The 23,091-nt window shown below is 44.0% G+C and overlaps 2 protein-coding genes across 9 annotated transcripts in view; one reads left to right on the forward strand and one right to left on the reverse strand.

Annotated features, from left to right (window-relative positions):
* Positions 1-764: 764 nt before the first annotated feature.
* On the reverse strand, positions 765-12,040 carry PCARE (photoreceptor cilium actin regulator). The gene is made up of 2 exons (XM_048299158.1): positions 8,005-12,040; positions 765-3,533 (listed from the first exon to the last, which is right to left on the reverse strand). Exons 1-2 carry the CDS (start codon positions 11,724-11,726, stop codon positions 3,404-3,406), a joined length of 3,852 nt encoding a protein of 1,283 aa, XP_048155115.1. The 5' UTR covers positions 11,727-12,040; the 3' UTR covers positions 765-3,403.
* A 7,146-nt stretch (positions 12,041-19,186) lies between these two features.
* The window catches only part of CLIP4 (CAP-Gly domain containing linker protein family member 4), a 32,643-nt gene continuing 28,738 nt past the window's right edge, over positions 19,187-23,091 (forward strand). For 2 of the 8 annotated variants that reach the window (XM_048296586.1, XM_048296594.1), the window contains exons 1-3: positions 19,187-19,251; positions 20,589-20,629; positions 22,811-22,872. The gene's annotated coding sequence lies outside the window, so the exon portion shown is untranslated. Of the gene's footprint in view, positions 19,252-20,588; positions 20,630-20,755; positions 20,827-20,862; positions 20,928-20,964; positions 22,152-22,810; positions 22,873-23,091 lie in introns of those variants that run through there. The other 6 variants (XM_048296588.1, XM_048296590.1, XM_048296589.1 and 3 more) reach the window with 6 other exon arrangements.

The following is a 23,091-nucleotide window of genomic DNA, read 5'->3' on the forward strand; positions in this document are numbered from 1 at the left end:
CCCCTCTGCTTCCCCTCACGAGGAAGTTGTAACTGCAAAGAGGTCTCCCCTCAGTCTCCTCCAGGCTGAGGTAGTTCTTGAAGTCAAAAAAAAAAAGGAACTGGAGTGTGTGTAGTGCCCTAGTGTTCTAGTCATCTTCAGATGCCAAGGGAATGAAATGACACGCCCCTTAAAGGTTTGAGATTTGAGCAGTGTCACTGGAAACAAGGACAGCTGCCAACTTGTTAAAGGTCTGCAGATTAAGTGCAGCACAGAGCTGTCGGCTGCTCTTTCTACAGCTATGAAGCCCTGGCTGGAAACCTGATCCTGCTTCACTCTGTGCTCGATCCCTCTGCAATCTGACTCCACTGCAGCGAGTGCACTCTGATTTTAACCCTTAGGACCAAGCTACTGCCCCCTGAGTTAGCTGTGATTTTACACAGGAGCTCTACTGAACTGAGTACAAGACTGCCAGGTAGTTCAGGCTTAAATCAGGGCAGGGGTGGAAGCACAGCTGACCTATGCTCTGGTCTGTCAGTGCCCAGGCTGGATCTTGTAGCCTAAAAAAAGATGTATTTGCTGAATGGAAATGCAGCCTAAGTTAATTGATGTACCAGCAAAACACAAAACAAGACAAGCTTGTGCTGGGGTGGGGGAAGAGGAAGCAAATGGACTTTTTATAGTTCAGGGCACTAGGTAGTACACTAAGGGAGGCATCAATAATATAACATTGGGCTAAGATTGAAACTGGTTGCATACAGAATATGGGAGATCAAACTCATACCTTGTATATAAAACCTCTGTTTTATTTACATCAGTAAAAAATAAATGTTAAAATTGAGCCTGCTCTTATAAAACAACTGTATTCCAGAAATGTTGTATTTGTGAAAAATGGAACTGTTGACAAAAAAGCCTGTTAAAAAATTAATTTTTTTTTAAAAAGTGGTGAGGCGAACTATCATTTCCTGCATACTAGAGTTACTCTCAATTTCATGCTTGCAGTACAAATTGAAGGTAAACACATTTTTTGCAAGAGTCCTGTACATTAACTGGACTAAAGAGAATCTCTTAACTACATGTAATCATGAGTTCATGTTACAAACTTGCAGAACACTCCTCCAGAAGCTGTGTCCTGTGTAGAATGAGCAGTTTGCTGCAGCATCCTTTGGGCAGCACCAGAATCCTTCAACAGCTACAGTCTTTAGGTGGGATTGTGTTTGCAAGGAACCTCCTGATGACCACAGCCTCAGTCAGAGCCAGGAGAGATGAAGTGCTGGGATGCCAGGTCATGCACACGTCTTCAGGGGAGCCTGGTTTTGGGGAAAGAGGCTTTGGCTGACTCCATGTCCAGAGAGCACACGTGGGAGGAGGTTTCCAGCTTGACTGCTGAAGTGAAGTGTTGCCCCATGTGCTGCTCTAGCAGAATCTGCTGCTTGAGGGATGTAAATAAATACCTTCTCTTATTCCCCATCATGAGTGCTGGGAAATTTCAGCATGAAGTCATAAAGATATGAACTGATTGTAGTAGCTGAGGAGGAGAGGCTGTCCTCCCACTCTGCTCTGTTTTCCTCTGCAAAGCTGCGTTTAGGCATGCAAAGTGCCAGTGTCCTGCTGTTGTGTTTCTGGTTTGCTTCTGTTCTGGGGGGTTACTGCCAGCAGAACAAACCAACCCAAAATGTATGTAAAAATGCATTTGTATTCTTAGGAGGAGGAGAACTGCACTTCTGATGAGGGGGAAGACTCACTTGTGGAGTTTACACTGCTGGCAAGCTTTGCAGTATCTCCCTGGTGATTTGCCAGCTTGATAGGCTGGCATGTAGGGGGAAGACTCACTTGTGGAGTTTACACTGCTGGCAAGCTTTGCAGTATCTCCCTGGTGATTTGCCAGCTTGATAGGGGATGGTGTGTCTGCCTGTATGATTACATGGTGGATTGGCTGATGTCTGTATGGGTATGGCTGCTGGGCCTCCTTAAGCTCACAAACCCCTGACCATCCAAAGTATCTATTCACTGCCAGTTGCTTCTCTATATTCAAACCCCCACTTTAAACATAACAATTAAGGTTTCCCTGGGTCTGTGGTGCAAAATGGCACTGTACTTGGTGAAAGACAGTTGTGGTTAAGGCACAGGACTAAAACTCAGGAGTTCAGCATCCAGAGGGTAACCCTGGTACTGGAGAAGATGAAGATCTGCTCCCCCGTGAAGGTGGGCAGGAAGGGTAAAAATTCTGTGTGAAGGTGAAATTCCCAGACACCACCTTGATGAAAACAGTAGGAAAAATTTAAACTATTCCTAATGAAGTATGATACAAATTTTTTTTTAAGGGATCTTATTCTGTACTAAAGTTGTAGATGAAAACATGTCAAATGAAACTAAAACTACATTAATTAAAAATTGCATCTTAACCATGATGATATATTAGTTAGGAGTGAAAGATCCAGTAATTTTTGAGATTGCATTCCAGTGAATGCTATAAAAGCTTAGGATTAATTGACGATAAATAACTTGTGTTTTTATTAACAAGAATCTGTCTAGAATCTCCAGTGAAATTACAATAAATACCCTCAAATGGCATAAATCAGAAAAAAAAATAAAACTTTTTCAGGGAGAATAAGATTCTCTATGGTGGCATTTTTTCTTTTACCAAAAAAAAGAAAAAGAAACCCAAACAAAACCCCCAAATGTGTCCTTAGATGCCTTGTGATTTATGGTGTTGTTTGATCGGGCTATTGCAAAACGGTTCTAATCAGGATTAAGCCTTGTACCCTGGAAACTAGAGGTGATAAGATTATCTGGTAATCAAAGGTGATTTAGAAGATCAAAGCCTTTTTTGAGGGCGTTAGATCCCTAATTTTTTTCTTTCAAAAGGGGTTGCTTTGTTTTAACTTGTGTACGACATTATTCCCTCCCTGCATGTTGATAAACACCTAGGGTGAAGATGTGGCTTTGCTGAAGCCATGGATGTTTAATTGCAGTAACACTCAATTGGTTCAGGGTTTCACCTCCCTCCTGAAAAAGTCACAACAGTCCTTTTTACACAGACTGTGATGCCTACTGAATAGATAACATCCTGAATAATGATAATTTGTGTTGGTTTTTAAACTCTTATCTAAACTGGGGGAAAAAGGACTTGGCTGTAGGTCCTGTCTTCATCAACCAAATTTGCCTCAGGCTCACCCAGCTACAAAGTGCTTCTTTTGCTCCATGTAGATCTCTGAGTAAAACCATGGAATGAAAGGAGGAGCAGCTGGCTGGTATTTCATTAGACTGTTGAGCCCAGTTTGGGGTTTTTGATGCAATGCCATCATATAGTCTCCTTGCAAGAGAAGATGGCGCCACGTTTTGGAGGCTTGGGTAAGGCTGTTTCCTCCCTCTGGGGCCTCTGGCCTTGCTCATGCCTCTGCCTCTGGGGGTGCTTCTGCTGTCAGTCCCTCTGCAGCCCCTGGCCCACGACGTAGAGCTCGGGGTGGGAAGCAGATCTGTTGGACTCTTTGGTTTCAGCAATGCCAGAGCTGTTCCAAGAGTCACCTGCTTTTCTAGGGCTCCTCTCCAAGCTGCAGAAGGAAAGATGCTTAAGTTAAGAGGCTAATGAACTGTGACTTTTTAAAACAGCACTGATTAGACCATGTTAACCCACAAAGTGCAAATGCTGCACGATACCCTGGCATTCCCCATCTCCTCCAGAATACACACTCTTTATGTGCACCACAATCCAGATTGTACTCTTGTCATGCCAAATGCACTGTACCCCTCCCAAACCTCGCTTGGGAAGAAAACATTTTGTATGTTTAACAGGGGATCAGTGTGAGACTGGGTTCCCTTGCAGATAAGGGCAGATTTGGGTGAAAAGTCTTGTTTCAGACTCCTGAAGGAAAGGAAAGGTCTTACCTCCGACGTGCATCTCCTTAGCCTGGTTACAGTGACTTCTGAGCATGCCAGCATGACTGTGGGAGGGGAATTCTGGTATTATAAATCTGCTACTCTCACTCTGGTGACAGGAGCACTGAGACACAGAAAGTGTAAATGATGTTCCTGAGGTTGCTGTGGCGCTCCCTACGGGTACGGGGACTTTATGTATCAAGACTGATCATAGCACTGGATCTAGTAATGAATATCTCACACCCTTTGCCTTCCTGCTGAAGTGTGTGAAGTGTGCCCTGTGTTGCTGCAGCTAATTCATGTGCCTGAAGCTCAACATGGGGATTTATTTCAGAGCTATCTGGGAATCATTACTGTATTTTAAGTATATAGACTGCTAAACTGAATGAGCTTTCAACTACAGACAAGCTGTTATATTCCTACTTTTAACTGCTAGGACTTTAATGATTTGAACTGCTAAATGAAGAGATTTGTGATACTTGTCCAGGCATGAAACTAATCCAGATTCAAATATCCCCCAGTTGCAGAGGGGCTCATTTGGGCTACTTGCTTTGAGCCTGATTCAGTCAACCCAATCCATTCTCAAGCCCTCATTGAACAGTATCTTAAAGATAATAGCATTTAATCTTCTCCCTCTGCTCTACCTCTTGGGAGAGGAGCAGTGTCAATGAAACAGTATTTTGTTAAAGTGTATATCCAGAAAATGTGTTACGGATTAGCAGAATTTCTATGAGCAGAGCAATTGTACATTTTGTGCCTTACTGAGATGCCAATAATTGCTGATTGCTGTCAAATGACCAAGGTTAGAAACCAGCAAAGTTATCTCAGTCTATCCAACCACAGGCTGTTCAAATAGGAACCAGTTGTACTGACTTGAGAACTGAAGTTCTTGTCAGGTACCCTAAGAGTAAATGCAGAAGCTCCAGCTCCAGCCCTAGTTAGGACTAATAATGTTTTAAGTCCTGATACTCCTTACAACATGGGATGGGCAGAAGACATGCTTGGAAAAAGAGTGGGTTTTGCCTTCTAGGACAGCAATGAGTGTGCAGGAGACACAGGAATCTGCACACAATGCTGACGTTTAATGCTCATCTATGCCAGCTGGCAAAATAAGATGGAAGTTGCCTCTTTTTTGTGTGTGTGTTTCTGCTAAAAGGGGGTGTGTGGGAGAGGCAACTCAGCTGCCTCCTTTTGCTTGTACAAGCTTTTGCCAGATTATCTTGGGCAACCTACTTCTCAGCAAATGGATGTTTTAATTTGGTATGGGAAAAGTGGGGAGATATATATTTTATATCCCTGAGCTTGTGAGCATGGGAGAAATAGGATAATTCACTGGTCTTCAAAATGTTTTACCTATAAAAGATTGATGCTATCTCAGGTTTGACTCTGTGTCCTCTCCCTTCTACTAATGAAGCTGCTAATAACACAGAAAAATAACATAGGAAAACACCACACAGATCAAAAAAAAGGCATTGTTATAACTGGAAAGAAGAGGTAAAGCAAGGGAAGGAATGAAGGAAAGGAGACTGACAGCTGTGTGGTAATGGCTTGTGAATTTGAGACCACATGCAAGCCAACCTTGCTAGAATGAGGAGGTTTAGGTTTAGGTTTAGACATTTTGAGATGTTCCTCTGTCAGCTGGGTGAATTACAAAGCAAAGAAAGTCCTGGCTGTTTAATGAACTTGGAGGAGAAAGATGATCAGAAGGTGGTGGTTTGTCCACTAAGACACCTGCTAAAAGAGCAGGGCTCAGCTTCTGCACAGGGGGATGTGGTGCTTACAGCTGTGGCAACCACCCCAGTCCTCAGCAGGAGGAGAGGACCTGCAGTGATGTGAAGAGCTGTCAGAGCTTTTGCCATGTGCCACTCCCAAAATGGTCCTTCTCTGCCCATCAGCACATTGGCTGTGATATTCATTTTAGGCCATTCAATGCAAGGTCCGTAAAATTTACTCCAGGCAGCTTATTTGGGGTGTAAGAGAACACACAGTTGTGCATTGCATCTTAAATCAGTGTGTGGGGTAATTAATGGCCTAAATTTCCCTTTTGCTTATGTTGATATAAATTTGGCATAACTGACTAGTATTACTGTTGATGTTCATCGGGGTAAATGATAAGCTGAATTTGGCTCAGGATATATTTCGTTCTTCCAAAATACTTGTAGATCATAACACTAGGATATATGACTTTTTCATGAAAGGGATGATTTTATTTAGAGTGAATTTCTTTTATATTACTCACTATATGCTGACAGAGTATGATAGAAAGATAATACACCCCATTGCAGTATAAATTAGCTAGCAATTTATAACAGACTGATTTTAAAATGCATCCATAAAACTGCCAGGGCTTTTGTCTTGCAAGGTTTTACTTAAAACCTCTTTTGAAAACATTTTTTTTCTGCTGGCAGGCACCAGAGTAGACAAAGCTGACTTCACACAGTACATAAAAACAACAGAAAACCCAGCAACACAGTACAGGAATTTTAGGAAATATTCAAATGTCAGACTGCAATGCAATGTTAGAACCAGGAATGCAAAATGGTTTGCATTTCCCAGTGTTTTTTACATGTTTTGTTCAGCACATTCCTCTACTGTCAGCGTGGGATACTCAGTCCTTGTTCGGTCTTTGGGGAGGGAATGCCTGGACATCTGTCTTCAGTGCCCATGACTGTCCCTGTGCTGACAGTGCACTGAGTGCAATTTCATCCTGTTGGGGTTGATCTTTCAATCCCTATCCCTCCTCATGGGAATGAGTCATGTGACTGCAGCTCTTCTGGGGCAAGAGCAAAAATACTGCTCACGTGTGGAAAGGTTACCGGAGAAGCTTAAAGCTTAACTGACTTACACATCCTAAGAGTTTAAGAAACTAGAATAACAACACTGTACTTCCAGGCTGTTACACATCTTTGAGTATTCCCAAATACCCACTTCTATTTCCTGGCTGGTTTTATGATTTTTTTTTTTTTTTAGGTGATGGACAAAATTTAAAGCTAAGCCCATTTTTTTAATAACAGGCCACCAATCTTTGCAGACATGGAATTGGCGTGTGTTTGATGCTTTGATTTATTTTTCAGAGCAATGAATCTCCAGTAGCCATGGGATGCTTTTCCACTTTGAAAATTGGGCTTGGGCTGTGGACCCATCAGAGCTGAAATCAGAACCCACGTCTGAAAGTGTGCACAAGAAGCTCATAATTCCAGCCTATAATTATGTCCACACAGATCCTTTCCTACACATTATCTGTCTCTCATTCTTGCCAGCTGACTTGAAACATTCTCCCACAGCTTTCAGCTGAACAGTTTATACTGGATTAGAGGCTGATGATAGAACAACACCCCTTTTCTTGGCTCAAGCCTATCTTCTCATGAATATTTATGTTTATAACCTGAGGGCTACTTCAGAGCTTTTAAGAATTGAATGTGGAAGCCCTTTGCCCCCACACAGATGAGGGGAGTTCTGTGCCATGAAACCAGCACTGAATTTTCCCTGAGCTGCCTGTCACAGCTTATGTGTAAGGGTAGGGCTTGAGCAAGCCATGGAGAGTTAACTCTTCCCTTCATTCAGACTGGTAGTCTACTGAAATCTGAGGCAAGAAAATAGAACAGATTATTTCAGTTGGAAAGGATGGTCATAGAGTGCTATCTTTGCCCAGCCATGTCTTCTAAACAGGAACAGGGCTCTTTTCTGGGAAACCTCTTAACAACATTGAATTCCCATCAGAAGTTTAGAAAGCCAACACAGTGCTGTAGGTCTGTGGATACAAAAATACTGCTAGCAAGGATTTTCTTGCTATTTTTTAAGTCTATGAGAGACTTTTCGCTCTCACAGAGATAGTAGCAGAGTTCTGTAAACAATGAAACACCTGCAACCTTGAAAAGTCTTGTTTATAGTACAGTAGAAAAATATTTTGACAATGGATGTTTTAGGATTTTAGCCAATCACCCCCAAGGGGTGGCTGATCCTTGTCCAATTAGACTATGAAAAAAAAGTCTGTAAAAGAGTTTGTAAAATAATTACATAAATCAATCTTGCTGCACAATTCCTGCCTGCTGGATCTTCTCTCCTCCTCCCTATGGCTGCGGGACATGGTGATATACCCTAGGGCATTTTAATATAGGTTCACTTTCCTGGCATGAAGTTTCTTACCTTGCTTGGTTAAGTGCAGGTTCGCTGCTGGCTGTTAGAGGAGCTGGAAGATGAAGCTGGACCCCTGGTCGGCGGTCAGAGAAACTTCTCCTTACGAACGGCTGAGCATTGGTGGTGCTCAGGGACGGCTTTCTGGTCCGGTCTGCGGGCTGCCGGAATAGCAGACTGCTCTTTTGGGGATGTGATGCAGCTTCAGGCTGGCTGGTCACCTCAGGAGTGCATGTGGTGGGTACCAGTGGAGGTCTGGCTTCAAATAAGGAAGAGGTGGCCGGGCAAAATATGGAACGGACATTGCTGCCCCTCTTGGAGGAGGAGAGCTGGTGCTCATCCCCAGCATCCAGCCCAGCTCTTGGCCCCTTGTAGGAGTGAGATGGGGAGGCTGGTGGGGAGGGGGTGGTGGGGAATGGAGCATGGGAGCCTGCCAGCCGCTGTGCTGTTGGTGAGCTTTGCTTGTGCCCCACAGGAGGGCTGAGTGGTTTTCGCTGTGGTGGCGGTGAGGGCAGCTTCTTCTGCAAGAGTGGGCTGGGCACCCTGGGGCTAGAGGGGGGACTGGGTTTCCTCTGCATGGTGGGTGAGCTCGGTTGCGTGTTGCTAAAAGCCTGCAGAGAGTGTCTGTGATGTGCTGGGGGTCTGAAAAGCCGTTTCTCAGTTGGTGAAGAAGGAGGAGTTCTTGTTGGGGAGACCCTCCTGGCAAACGGTGAGCCTTTTTCATTGCTCCGGAGTGAATCAGGAGAGCCGTGCTTCTGGCATGGCACGGAAGATGCCGGTGGATTGGGCCCCTTGCTCTCTGAGCTGTTGCTGTGTGGGTTTGAAACCCCACTGGGATTTTGAAGAGGAATAATTTTATGAGTTTGCTTGTATAAATCCGCAGCCTCTTTCCTCTGGGTTGCTAATATCTCCTCCTGGCTAGGGATGTGCACGTTGGTAGGGTTCAGCTCCAGGGAGTACCTCTGCAGTTTCTCATCCCCTGCTCTGCCATTCCTTAGATCTTTATTAGTTGCTGCACTGGGGCCACTGATATTTTTACTTGGCAATAAGTCAATGGACTGAAGGGAGGCTTTCATTTTTGGGGAAACTTGTGATCTCTTAGCAGCATGCAATTCTGGTTTGGTGGTCTTTTTGACATCTTCTGAAGAGTTTCCTTCTATTCTTGCAGTTTCTTCAGGCTCTGATAAATTCTCGGAAGAAGTGTCCATTAACATTTCAGGTGGTGGTGGTGGCAGGTTCTCAGTGTCTTCATCAGTCTCTTCCTTTGTGTCCTTCTTGCTTAATTCTGCAGGTGGTGCAGGAAGAAAGGCATTTGGAAAGCTAGAAGAAACATCATTGGTGTTTGTGTCTTCTACTGGTGAAATACGATGCTTAAGATTTAAAGGTGCCAGGCCTCTCTGAAAGGGAATGGTGGGTGGGATGACTGGAAGTCCAAATTTTCTGATGCACTTTATTGGTCCTAAGGATCTTAGAGGTGTGGCTTTTGCAAGATCATCAGTAGGACTGAAGGTTTCAATAAGTTTTTTGACAGACTGCCGGGGGGTACAGCTGCTGCCACTGAGCATTTGTGCTCCAGGAGGCTCATTTTCTTTGTCTCCTGATGTCTCCTGGGTAGGCACAGTAGCTCTTACAGGCTTCCTGCCTCTCTTTTCATTCAGTGGACAGGCAGGATTTTGATCAGATGTGAACAAAGGGACTTTATCCTGGTTAGGTAGGATGCTGAAATTTTTTGAGAGGCCTGCCTTCAGTTTGCGGGAGGACCTAGATGTGATTTGCTCATCCTGTAAATAAGGTGCTGTTCTTGATTTCCAAAGCTCCAGGTTGTTAACTATATCCTTTCCATACAACATTTCCAGCCTTTTGCTGAGCTCCTTTTGAGTCCTCTGAAGCTCTAGGAGAGTTGGGTCCTCTGCCTGGCTTCTGAGGGACTCCTCTGACCGGGACCGTCGTTGTTTCCCAAATGTTCTCTGTCTGCCTGTTGCCGTACTGGGCCTTTTTGCTACGACTGCTCTTCCACTCTCATCCTCTACCCATTCTTTACGCCTGGATTTAGCTGGGACGAACTTGATTTTTTCACTGATGGCATCTTTCATCTTCAAAATGATTTCTTCTGTATCTACATTCTCTGTCCTCTTGATGGACTGCCTTTGCACATTATCAGTGAGTGCAGGTGAAGACAGGGACCTCCTTGGCAGAGCATCCTTCCCCATTTCTGATAAACTTGTGTTGTCATCATCTTCCCCCAGTGTGCTCTCTTCTTCATCATCATCATCCTCCTCATCCTCATCAGAAGGAAAATCTGCTGATTCACAGATTTTGAAATGTTCACCTTCCTGAGTAGAATCGGAGGAGTTGTAGGAACAGCTTTTGCTCAAGCCTGCATATTGGGGCATGGCAGAAGTGCCTTCTGGTACTCCACCCGGACAAGAAGTCGCTTCCCTATTTTGCAGGGATGAATGAAATTTGTCTTTAAAATGCCTTCCAAGTGCAGAGCCATGGGATGCAGCTGTGCCCACTGACGCCGTCCCACCATTCACACGCTCCGCTGTTCTGGCATGCTTTTGGGATGGATGTCCGTGTGCACAGGAATCACTTGGTTGTCCTCCATGCTGGCTAACAGCACTGAACTCTCTGAGGGATTCATTGTCCACACCAATGCCACTGTCCTCAGAACACAGAGTCCTGTCATCACTGTGGGACTGAGAGAGTCCCACAGTTGAGGCTTCAAGCAGCTTTACCGTCCGCAGCAGGTGCTCATCAAAGCTTTGCTTTGCTTTCAGTTTGCCTTCCAAGTTGCTCACAGCAGACTGCAGGTAGCTGCATGTCTCCTGCAGGGCATTGGAGGTGAGGGAGGCCAGCATCCCACTCACCAGCTGCATTTTGTTGACCGTGTACTGCAGCAGTTGTTGCAGAAGGTCAGGGTGCTCCTTCAAATCGTCTTTTTCTGCTGGCCATGCCAGATTCCCACCTACATCTTTGAGAAGATTTTCTCCGTCATTGGCAATTTCTTCCAAGAGCTGGTTGATTTCATCGAAGCGAAGCACAAGGAAGCTGATCATCTGCTGTAGGAAGAGCTGAGTTTGGGTGGCCTGGTTGGCCATGTGCAGAATAGTTTCATACTTGGAGAGGTTGGGATTTAAGTAGGCGTACGCACTCTGGTGAGCCTTGACAAGCAGTTCTGGGAAGTCAACCTTCTTCTCTGTCTCGCATGGGGCCAGAATGGACTTTTCTTTACTTTTGTTAGGTTGACCTTGCTTTGCCAGCTTATGGGTTTTTTTCTTCTTTTCTTTCTTTGGGATTTGCTTTGTGTTGCTTTCATTCTTGTCATCCCAGACAAATGCCGATGCTTCTGATTTGCAGGAGGTTTGCTTTCTGATCTCTATGGACTCAGTGATGTGCTTTTGAGACTCAATCAGTTCAGACATAACGACTTCAGCATCTGTAGCTGTCCTCTCAATTTTCTTGTCTTCCCTGGAAATATGGGAATCTGAATGAGCCTTGGAAGATAACTGCAAATTATCATTTTTGTCCTGCTCTGACAGTCTATCCTCCTCTTCTTCCAGGTAATCCTTCCTCTGAATCCCATATTCATCAATTTTGTAGCAAGATGAACTTTTAACCAGCAGAGGGATTCCTTTATCTCTTGAATCAATCGGCAAAACACTTTTGGGTTTATTCAAAGCCTTAAGACCACTTCTTGCAGCAGTCTCACTGTGAGAAGGTGTGCAGCCCATCCTTTCTTCGTCTTTATTTTCAATTAAAAATCCAGAAGAACTAGGGAAAAAACAAGTAAAAACAAAACTCACTGTGTCTTCCTGAGCTGCAGACTGGCCTGTTTATCAGGAGTTTTCCATCATGATCCCAGTTTTGTTGTCAGTTTTCTTTGCTGTGTGCCTTGAAATCCCATGTGTTTATTGCATAGGATCCACTCTTGAAGTTGTGCCCTGTCCCATAGTACAGTACACTTGGGTTTTCTTCTTCGATTCAAAAAAAGGAGTGTGAGAGCTTGGCTGGATTTAGAGCTAATGGATTAGGAGCACTTGTGTACCTCACTTCTGCCTTGACAGATGTCCTCTGCAAATAAGATTTTAAGCTCATTAGGGTAAGCAGGCTCCAGCCAGTCAGCACCAGTGTTGTATTTATAAAGGCAGATTCTTTTTCTGTGCTGTATAGGGGGGCAGAAGGACTTGGTACCTGTCCCTCCTTTTTTCCCTTGTTGCAAAAACATAACATACAATTGAATGCAGAGATCCAAAGGAAGAGACTGTGCTTTGAAGCCTTTTTGAAGGGAAACTATTTGAACATGGCATGTAAACATCATTAGATACTCCTTAACTAAGAGAAAAGTGACCTTGACCACGGATGCACCCGCTGGAGAGTAAAAGACAGGAAATCAAATGGGTCAGAAATGCCTGTTAAGACTTTTGCCTTGAGAGTCTTCAAAATTTTCCCCTACTTGCAAGTGACAAGCTGTTTACTTTTTCCTTCTAAGACTTCCAAACAAGATTTCGGGGTTTTTTTCCTTTCTCTCAGGTGATCATTATTGAATTTTTTTTTTTTTCCTTTGTAGATAGCTTCCCAACCTGAAAACCCTAACTGCACAACAGTATTTGAATTAAGTAATTAAGTAAAATATGTTTTGCATATCTTGTTAAGATGCCATCTGAATCTAGTGGATCCAAACTGTATATTTTCAAATTAAAATAAAAATTAAATGAAAATTCATTTTTTTCCTTGGTCTGAGTGTCTTGGGATAAAATTTGAACTCACAAAACTGACTTGCTTACCTTTATTTCTTTTTCATCAGCCAGGGCTTAGTTCTCTTTAAATGCAAGGCTTTATGAGCTAAAACTCTAAGAAATAAATTAGTAAATTAAAAATATAGACCAATATCTGAAAAAAGGAAAGGAAGGGAAGGGAAGGGAAGGGAAGGGAAGGGAAGGGAAGGGAAGGGAAGGGAAGGGAAGGGAAGGGAAGGGAAGGGAAGGGAAGGGAAGGGAAGGGAAAATAAAAACCTTTTGTTTGAATCACTTCTAAGGTCAGGATGCTATAATACTACTCTGAAAGAGAAACTAGAGAAGCCAAAGTAGGAATTGGATGAGGCAGAAGATCCTTGTCTCTTACAAGTATTTGTTTGTGAAGGGTGGCACGTGGATGATGGTATAATAGTAACCACCCCCAACCCCCTTCTTCACTTCTCTGACTGGCCTAAATGGATTTGTTTTTTAATTTCCAGACTCAGCTTTTCTGCTGAAGGTGGCCCTTCCTCAATTTTGCAGGGGTCACAGACAACAGTGGCCAACTCTAACACTGACTGGAAGTCTACAGCTTCTCTCTAGCAATTTCCACCTCGTGGTCATGGGTACCTTATCCAGTTCCTAGAAATCTTTACATGCTGCCAAGCCTATGAAACATTCTCAGATTTTAAGTAACTGCTTTCATGATTAATTCCTCCGGGCTGGACTGCAATAGCTGAATATCTGCATGGGAAGTTGTTATTCTCTGTAGCCCTGTTGTACAAATCTCTGTATCTTTCCAGCAGAGGCAGCAAAATTACCTTGTTTTACAGGGAAGAAGGCACTACAGTGATTCTCAGGAGGATTTTTAAAACTCTGTGTGCTTTCTCCGAAGTAGTTTTTCAGGAACACATACATTGCACTTAATATACATGATGACATAGTCATTTCCCTCAAGGCTTTTCTGGGAAGCATCAGGTATTTACCTCCTGACTCTGCTTCTTGCCAGTCATTTAGCTCAGGCTCTGGCTGCTTCTGTGTCTCACCGCAATGTTTTCTACAGAACAGTCTCAACACTTTTTGTATTCCCTTTCGGGCATGTGTCTAATGTGCTCAAAGTGGAGAAGTGGAGCAGATTTAGGCAGCTGCTTCATCCTGGTGATGCTAATGGTCAGGGTGCTGAAGCCCTCCACAGTTAGTCTAGGAAAATGCAGGAGAACAAGCGAGTAGCCTTAATGCCTCTCTTCTGCTCACAGTGCGACTTGAGAGACATTTCTGTGTAGCTGCTTAATATTTGTGCTGTGAAATCTCTGGTGTCTTTTTTTCAAAAAAGCAGCTCCAACAGCTCCATTGTTTGCATTGGGAATTTTGACAATTAAGTCCTTGTGAGCTGGTGGTTATATTTAGGAAGTTCTTTTTCTCCCCTTTGCCTTTGATCAGTCATGTTACTTTTGTTTGGATTTTTTTCTAGTTATTTTCACACCATGCATTAACATCTTACAGGAAATAAATGCATGGTTAAAAAAAATGCAAAATCCTGGTTTATGATTATTTATTATGCAGTCATTTATTAGTTTAAATATTAATAGTAAACCAATACTCATTTTATTATTTATTTATTACTAAATCAAGATCCAGGCTCATAGAAAATGTGTTTTAACAAGGAATCTGTTTTATTCTAACTTTCATTGCTGTCTGCATGTATATGCAATATGACTATGTAATGTTGCATCAGATTTATTAGCTTCTGTGAGACAGCAGGATCTCTGATGTGCCTGGTTCCAAACACTTATGTAGCTGCATTTTTCTCATCAATATTCTTGTTACTAAGTAGTTATATATTGCTTTGCACTTCTGAGGCACTTCAGAAAAACCCCAATGCTTTACCTCATGAAAAATTATAAGGAAAATACTTTATCTCATGATCATACAACAAAAGAGAGGATAAAATAGGTAATGCACATAAATGATTATACCAAGTCTTAAAAATCTAAGGTTTGTGTTTGTGGATAAGATCTCACTGAGGAATTATGGAGAACTTGAGTGATAACAACAATTTTAAAGAGATATTTTACTCTCAAAGAAATGTGCTTTTTTCTTCTTTTGTGTGAGCAAATGGAATATAACCATGGAGCTGTTCATATTGTTGGCCTAGATAGCATTAAGTAAATAAGAAATAGTTGCTTTTTATTTCAGCTTCTCCTGCAGACCTGACACTAGTTTGGGATAGGGAGTAGGTTCTCTCCTTTCTGTAATCCCTAGCAGAGATACACATGAAGCTTCATTTTGTTTCCCCTGTGGAAACCTATTGACAATGGTAAAGAATAAGAGTATCATGGTTTGAAGGCAATGTAGTTGCAAAGAATTAAATAGAACCAGTGAGTCTATACAGAGCCTTTATTAGTGGTGATGATGCAAGTGAAAGACAAAATTCATCTTGATTCTGGGCCAGTGATAAACTTCTCAGAACTGGCTGCTTTCTTTTTCTTTCTTTTCCTTTTCCTTTTCCTTTTTCTTTTTCTTTTTCTTTTTCTTTTTCTTTTTCTTTTTCTTTTTCTTTTTCTTTTTCTTTTTCTCTTTCTTTTTCTTTTTCTTTCTCTTTTTCTTTTTCTCTTTCTTTTTCCTTTTCTTTCTCTTTTTCTTTCTCTTTTTCTTTTTCTTTTCTTTCTTCTTCTTTTTTTAAATTTTATTTCTAACTTCTGAGTAAAGTGGTTCACTCTGATTGCATGAGGTAATAAATGAGACCTCAATGCTATCAAAAATCTGTTTTGCAAAAACATCTGGTTTTTTTTTCAACAGCAGCAGGACAAGAAAAAAAAAGATGTTGAAAACAGCTAGGAAACTGGTTTCCCTCTCCAGCAAAAATACTTTATAAAGGAATAATGAAGGAAGAAATATAAGTAGAAAACTGAAGAGATTAATTTTGGGGGGTTTGCCTGCACAGGGCTGTTGGTACACTCAGGTGACCCAAAGGAGTCAAGAAAAACTGTATGACTGGTGTCAGCAGTAGTTTTGTGAGATATCTTTACATTTGTCTGTTATTTTTGGGAAGTGTGTTCTGGTCAGTTAGTCATAGTTTCTCTTTGCTAGGCATTCCATCGGTGTTTAGACGCTTGCTATCTGCCCCAACCCATACATTCACTGCTGGTTTCAGTGGGTGAGACAGTGACTGCCAAAAGACAAGAGCTGGGACAAAGAACCATGTGAAACAGCATGAAGTTTTAAGTATAGATTTCCAGAGTTATGCAAATCTAGGCAATTAAAAGGAGAGGGTTCCACTGGCCTTGACAACAGTTACATTGCTTTGCATGAATGAAAGGTTTGTGGTTGTGGAGCAATTTCAAGGCAAGTAAGTTCCTTTCAGGTGAGGGACTGGGAATTTAACTGGCAGACAGTGGCTTCAGCACTTTCTAATGGAAGCTGGTAGTATTGATTTTTGATCTAGAAGTGAGGTCCAGTAATTTGTATTCCTGAAAAATATCCCAGGATGCTACAGAAAAGCATGCAGCTATTTAGTCTTATGCCTTTTCCAGTTCCCGATGGGTTCCCTCATCGAAAGTGTCTCAGGCTTTCCCCGAAAACTGAGATAAACACAGCATTGCTCCTGGCTTTCTCTCAGAGAGTGTCTCTAAGCACAGAGTGTGTGCACTGATAGCTGTGTGAAACCACCTCAGACCCATTGGCAGCCTGGAGCGTGGCAGCTGCTGCGCAGCAGTGGGGGGGTGGTATGTGGAGCAGGCATTTTCCCTGGAGATGAGACAGTCTCCTTTCACTGCCTGGGCACTGAGGAGAGAGTGGCTCTGGATGATGTGCCAGGCTCGAGGCTGTGGGTCTGGAAGCCTTTTTTGTAGGAGAGAAACAAGTGGGTACAAACTTCCTTGTTTCACACCCCGCTCTGAGGGTGTCTCCTGGAGTATCCATTGTTTTTGAGCACACCTGACCTTGCTATGTGAGCACTCTCACTGTCAGAACCTCCCTGCTGCCATGAGCTTTGCTTTAGAGTGGCTCTACTTGAAGCTGCAGTGTCTTCCCAAGCCATTTTAATGACTGCTTTCCTCTGATACATAAATCTGTGGAGATGAAGGAACTGGTTAGTAATGCTCTATTTCTGCCCAAAGAAGAAACAAGAAATGAAATAATATTTCAGTTGAAACAGGCTTGTGGCTCACAAGCATTGTTTCCCCATCTTCCTCCTGAGGTGGTCAGAGCTGGTGCAGCCCATTGTTTTGCGTTCTCCAGGTGTTCAGTAGCTTTGCTGCCCATGGCAGCACGAAATGAGTCAGACAGGATAGGCTGAACAGACTTTTTATTTTCACTCACATCCTGGCTTGTAGGAGTGGCTGACAAAGATAATGTGCTAAGGTACAGAAAGTGGTTTAAATATGTACTCTTTTAAAATTTCCATTGCAGGGCCCAGAGGTGGAAGTCCAGACAGGCAGGGGTTTTGTCAGGCAGTGACATCCAGTCTCGCCTGCAGTTGCAGCGCTAAGTCACAGGACTCACTCTGAGCTAAAATGTTTGGGGATCTGCCATTGCTGGTCTGATCAGAAGGATGTTCTAGAACCTGAGATCTTTGTTAGGTCCTTGCTTTTATTTTCCAGCATAAAAATATTCACACGCAGTTTTGTCCTCATATTCAACCCCGCCTTTGAATTCACACCCCATTTTCCATGGTTTATGGCAGATGGCAACTATATCCTCTGTGTCAGCTTTCATTCTGCTGCATTAAACAAGCCATGCTCTGGTAACCTCCTAAAATAGACTGTTCTTTTCCTTGGCTGTGCTAACAAACCCTCTCTAGACAGTAGCTTAGCTGCTGCTCACTGAAGAAAAGTGCTCACACCCACATGTGATTCCTCAAGGAAATGGCCAGACCTGCTGGCATCAACACTTCACTTCCCTGCTACAACTCTCCAGTTACACATCCTAAGATAAGTGTTTGATTTTTGTGCCATTACTTCATTTTGGTAATGATGTTTGTCTTGCATCATTCGGTTCCTCTGTCACTTCCATGCAATGATCCCATACCTCACTCTTACCAGTTCATTCCTTTCTAACAGCGATTGTTTCCTTTTTGCTTTTTTTTATCTCATCAGTTTGCTGAGGTTTTTTTGTTTTGTTTTGGTTTTTTCCAAAAAAACATTAAAGGAAAATATGAAACAAAGATTAGTTCCAAGGATGATATCCCAGGATGTCATCAGTAATGTCCCTCAGCTCAGTACTTTGAATTCAGTTCTACCTAACACTGTTTCCCCCTGTGCTTGTGCTTTACCTTCATTGAAGTTCTCCTAAATTCTAGTCTTCTCCAGAACTGCTAATAATTTCCATTCCAGACTCTTCACTAAAGTCTGTTATTCAGTATCAGCAATAAAACATTTCCTTTGCCCAGAGCACCAAGCATCTCAAAAAAGGCAAACATTGACTGCCAGTACAAAGCTCACATTTGATCTTGCTTACATGCTTGTCTTTATAAAAAGAGTTTGAACCTAAGTAGCCTTGAGGTGAAAATGGCAGGCCTGCGTTTTCCTGGAACACATTTTTTCTTTGCCTTTTCCGAGGTGTGGAACATTTCTATGAAGTGGAAGAATCGTCCCAGCTCTTTTGTAGTCATCTGGTATCACGTTTACTCTCACAACTGCAATTCCATCCTTCCCTTTTTTCTGTTTTCAAGTCTCTGGAAACGGAGAGAAATTGTAACTCCTGACCTTTCCAGCACTTCATTTGAGATAATTTCCACTTGCCATTCCTATTACTTGTCCTGCCCCCACCCCTTTTAATATTATCACTGGAAAAGCAACACCAAAAACCTGATCGTAAACATCAGCTATGTTTACTAAATAGTCACCCACGTAGAGCATAAAAATACAGCAGGACTTGGCTGAGGTTTTATCCAGGTCAAATTCCCCTCGGGCAGCCTGGGCTGGGTTTACCACCGCAGGCGTTTCCTGGAGACTGCCGATCTTTGGATTTAGATCCTCATTAGATTTTATGGCATGGGATGAGCACCCTTTGAAAACCCTTCTTGGGAGCTGCTCCTTTCCTTCCTCCACCCGGCTACTGCGCTAACTGGGGAGTCCCGACGCCTGAGCCGAGCGCTGAAACGTGCCGGTGGTGCCGCGGGGCTCCAGCCTGGCGCTGCGGCCGGTGCGCTGACCCGGGCGGCGGGGAGCGCGGTACCCACCGCCGCCCACCGCCTCCCATCGCCGCCCACCGCCTCCCACCGCCGCCCACCGCCGCCCACCGCCCCCCACCGCCGCCCGGCCTCTCCCGCCGGGCCCCTCGCTGCATCCCGCAGGGCCGGGCGCCCATTCCCGCCCCGCACTCCCGCTCCCGCCCGGCCGCGGGGGGCGTGTTCCGCGGGCGGGGCGGGCCGCGGCGGGCGGTGCTGGCCGCCCATTGCCCGCGGGGTGGGAAGGGGCGTGTTTTGCCGGGGATGGGCGGGGCCTGGGCCTCGCTCGGCTCCCTCGGCTGCGGGCGGGCGCGGGAGGCCCCGGCGGCGCGCGGTGCGCTCGGCCGAGAGCAGGTAGGGCTGGGGCGGGGCTGGCGCTTCCCGGTGCTCTCCAGATGCTTTCCCAGTGCTCTCCCGGTGCTTTCCCGGCGCTCTCCCGGCGCTTCCCATCCTCCCTCGGCGCGTAGTGGGGGGCGGGGTGGCGGTGCAGGGACCGCCGCAGCGGGCGGGCCGCGGCCGGCCTGGCCCCCCCCGCCCGGCTGCGGCACACGGGCCAGGGGCGGGCGCGACCCGGGGCGGTGTCACCGCGTGCCCCGGCGGCGGCCCAGAGCCCCCCGGTTCCGGGAGGGTTCGCTCTGGTACGGCCCCGTGAGAGCGGAGCTTGCCCGTGTGCTGGGGAGCTCTGAGCGAGCAGAAACAGCCTTGAGAGTGCGGGACTTGAGCTCCCTGAGACTTCCAGCTTGCCAAAACGCCTGTCCAGTGGAGGTCACTGGATCGCGGGAGCTGGGCCTGTGTAGTCGGGAGAAGACAGACGGGATCTCATTAATGCATATAAATATCTCGAAGGCAGGTGCCAAGGGGTTGGTGCCTGACTCTCTTCTCAGTGGTGTCCAGTGTTAGGACAAGGAGCAGTGGCCATAAACTAAAACACAAGAATTTCTACCTTAGCACGAGGAATTACTTTACATTCAGTGTGGCAGAGCACTGGTACAGCTGCCCGGGGAGGTTGTGGAGTCTCCTTCCCTGGAGACATTCAAACCCCACCTGGACACGCTCCTGTGTCACCTGCTCCAGGTGACCCTGCCTTGGCAGGGGGTTGGACTGGATGCTCTCCTGAGGTCCCTTCCAACCCTGACAGTTCTGTGATTCTGTGAAAACACTGCCATGTTGCAAGAGGGCCTTGCACACCACCCAAGTCTAGAGTGTACCTACATGTGTATAATACGTCTACCATTCGTGCTGTAAATGTTCTGAAGTGGGCAGATGGTGTATGAGCAAGAAACTCGTTCTCTGAACTTAATTTTTCTGGAGCACATCTAAGTACATGATAAGGAGTCCATTATGCATAGTTGTTGTCAAAAATAGCATCACATTTGTGACAGGTTCAGCTATCAAAGCCCAGCACAACTGTATGTTGGCGCTTGAAGTGCTTTAACATTTGCAAGTTCTTACAGCACTTGCAGGAAAGCTTTGTGCTTTAACACAGATTAGAAACTAGTACATGAAAAAGTTGGATTCTCTATTATGGAAGTTCTTTTTCATGTATATGCGGAGCTACCATGCATTCCTGTGTACTGTGTGGATATCAGGAAACCTGCAGTTGCTCTTCAGTTTTGTCAAAAAAAGGGTGTCTGTGTCTGATGATTCTTTGAAGTTTTTTTCCCCTGATATTTCTGTTTCTTCATTTTCAGATATAATTCAGTTGGAAGAACGTATGGCTGGCAAATAGTAGGTATGATACTCTGCTGTGCTAAACTAGGCTCAGTGGTAGTTTGGCAGTGCTGTGAACAGAATTCTGTCTTTTCTTTCATGTAATTTTTCTAATAGTTTCTGTTCTAAACTCTTCTTATTATTACAGGAAAGTCACTGCTCTTTTGGAAGCCTCCCATTCCATTTCACCAGGACTTTCCAGCCAAATCTTGCTGAAAAGTATGTCTTGGGTATTGTTAATACCTCAGGCAGTTTTGTTTTTGCTTACAACAGAAGTCATTATGAGGATGGCGTGTGTTTGCCTTTTCACTTTCTTTGAAGTAATTTTCAACCTTTTCCTTTCCTTTGCTTTTCCAGCTCTGTGTGTGTGGTGTTAGTTAGCTGTGGAGTTCTTACACCTGAGCTGGCAGCCTCTGGAGGTGGTTGTGAGTGCAGAACGTGTTGTCTTGACATTGCGTGGTTCAGTGCTCTGTCGTGACATGTGGCACATTTCTAGAGCCAAATGAAAACTCCGCAGTGTGAGGATGTGCACACTTCAGCTGGGGGTGTTGGCACTCCTGTGAGCACTCCTGTGGACATGTGAATTCATTCTTTATGGAGTTGGGCCAGCATCTGCATTGTAGCTCGTGGGTTTTTGTGCCATTCACCTGACAGCACGGGTTGTTTCCCTGCTTGCTCTGCTCTGGCAGAATGCAAATGGTGTTCTTGCCTCTGGCCCCTCAGAATAAAAGATGCCTTGGCCACTTGCACAGATTGTGTTCTGTTTGGTCTGCTTTCCTGTGTACAGTAAACAGTCTTTCTTGTATTAATTTGGAAGTGTCTCCGTTGATTTCAAGTTCCAACAACTTATGTTGTCCTACTTTACAAAATCTCACCTGTTCCTGTTACCATCTGCTCAATCAGGTCTGGCTACTTTTCATTGTGTTCCTTTTGTTCCCTCAGTGTAGGGCTGTGCAAAAAGCTTCTAATTTCTTTTGTGTCTTTTTCCAGCTCAGGAGGCTCAGCTAATATGTCTTCTGTACTCATGCATCTTTTTCCTTTGTGCGTTTTGTGAGAGCGTCTCAGGTGCTGCCTGTGAGAAACTTGTGGATTCATGTGTCTTACAAAGCTTTTTGTTTTGCCAAAGCTTCTGAAGAAATATCAGATGGTAGCAGATTTATTTCACTGTTGCCCTTCAAAAGAAATTTAATTAGGCATTTGCAGCTTAAGAGACTTTCTAGTCCCTCACACAAGAAAGCTGTTGCTGTCGTGTTTATGACGTCTATTAAGCCATTGAAATGTAACCTCTTAACTTTTCCTGACTGTAAGAAAATATTAATTGAAATAATTAGAGATATTTTTTGCCTTGTTGAATAAAAGAACATGTAAGCCAATGAAATTTGATAATGCTGTGGGAAAAAATAGTCCTGTCCTTCCAGTGTCCTCCTCCTTGATGTTCATGCCAGAACATGAATTTGTACAGTTGTATAAGACTAAGGAAACAAACTAGTTGGAGAAAAATGAGCATTTTTCATGTGGACCTTTATTTCCAACTTGAGGACAAGGTGAACTGTGTATGATGTGCAAGAAAGGGAGGCTTTAATTTATTTACATTGAGATTAGCATCTGTAATGCACTGCTAAAATGTCTTTTATATTAGCATGTTGATTGTGAGGTCCCAAGTAGTGGGACAGATTTATTTGGGGAAATACCAGAGTAAATCTACTCATATAGCTTGCTGTGTGTTATATACAAAAACCAAAATAAGTCTTCCTTTAGTTTTTCGTATTTACTTGGGTATAGATTAAAGGTAATAAAAACAAACATTCCTTGAAGCTCAATGGCTTCTTTCTGTCAAGCAGACAGGCTAAACAAATTCCTGAGAAAAGAGTACTGTAAGCAGTCTCCAGAATAAAAATGTAGGTTGTTTAGTAGAAACGTTGCTTTTATTCCAACTGTTTAATAACGATAATTCAAGATGCAGAATTACAATTTTTCAACTGTGGGGTGTAGCCTTTGATGGTGCAATCATGTCTGTTGCTATTAAGAATAATGATTTTTTTGTTATTTGTTAATGAATTTTCCTGACGAAAATGCCCTACAAGTGGTAGCCAGCTTTCCTCTGATCTTAGCCTGTGAACCATAACTAGGATGTAACTTGGGCTGGTTGTTAGGTTTTATCACTGTAATTGTACAACCATTTAGTCTTTATTCTCTCTCCTAGATTGCTGTAAGGCCTGGGAAGTTGACTGGAAACAACAGGAGGGTGAAGGTTACAGCGCTGTGGTAAGTGTGCTATTTTAAAACATCGAGGAGAAGAGCTGGGAAAGGAGCTGATACGGAATCGTGAGTCCAGGAGTGAATCACTCGGTGGTGAATTGTCTGCAGCTGTGTGTGGGAAGATGAAAGAGCTGAGAAGTTAAAAAGAGGAGGCAGCAGTAGCTGGTAGCATGTTCTTGCTCATGGTGAAGGGAGGGAATATGCATGCAGAGTATGAGGGCAGGT

Source organism: Corvus hawaiiensis, chromosome 3 (genome assembly GCF_020740725.1).
Source record: "Corvus hawaiiensis isolate bCorHaw1 chromosome 3, bCorHaw1.pri.cur, whole genome shotgun sequence".
NCBI classification, from domain to species: domain Eukaryota; kingdom Metazoa; phylum Chordata; class Aves; order Passeriformes; family Corvidae; genus Corvus; species Corvus hawaiiensis.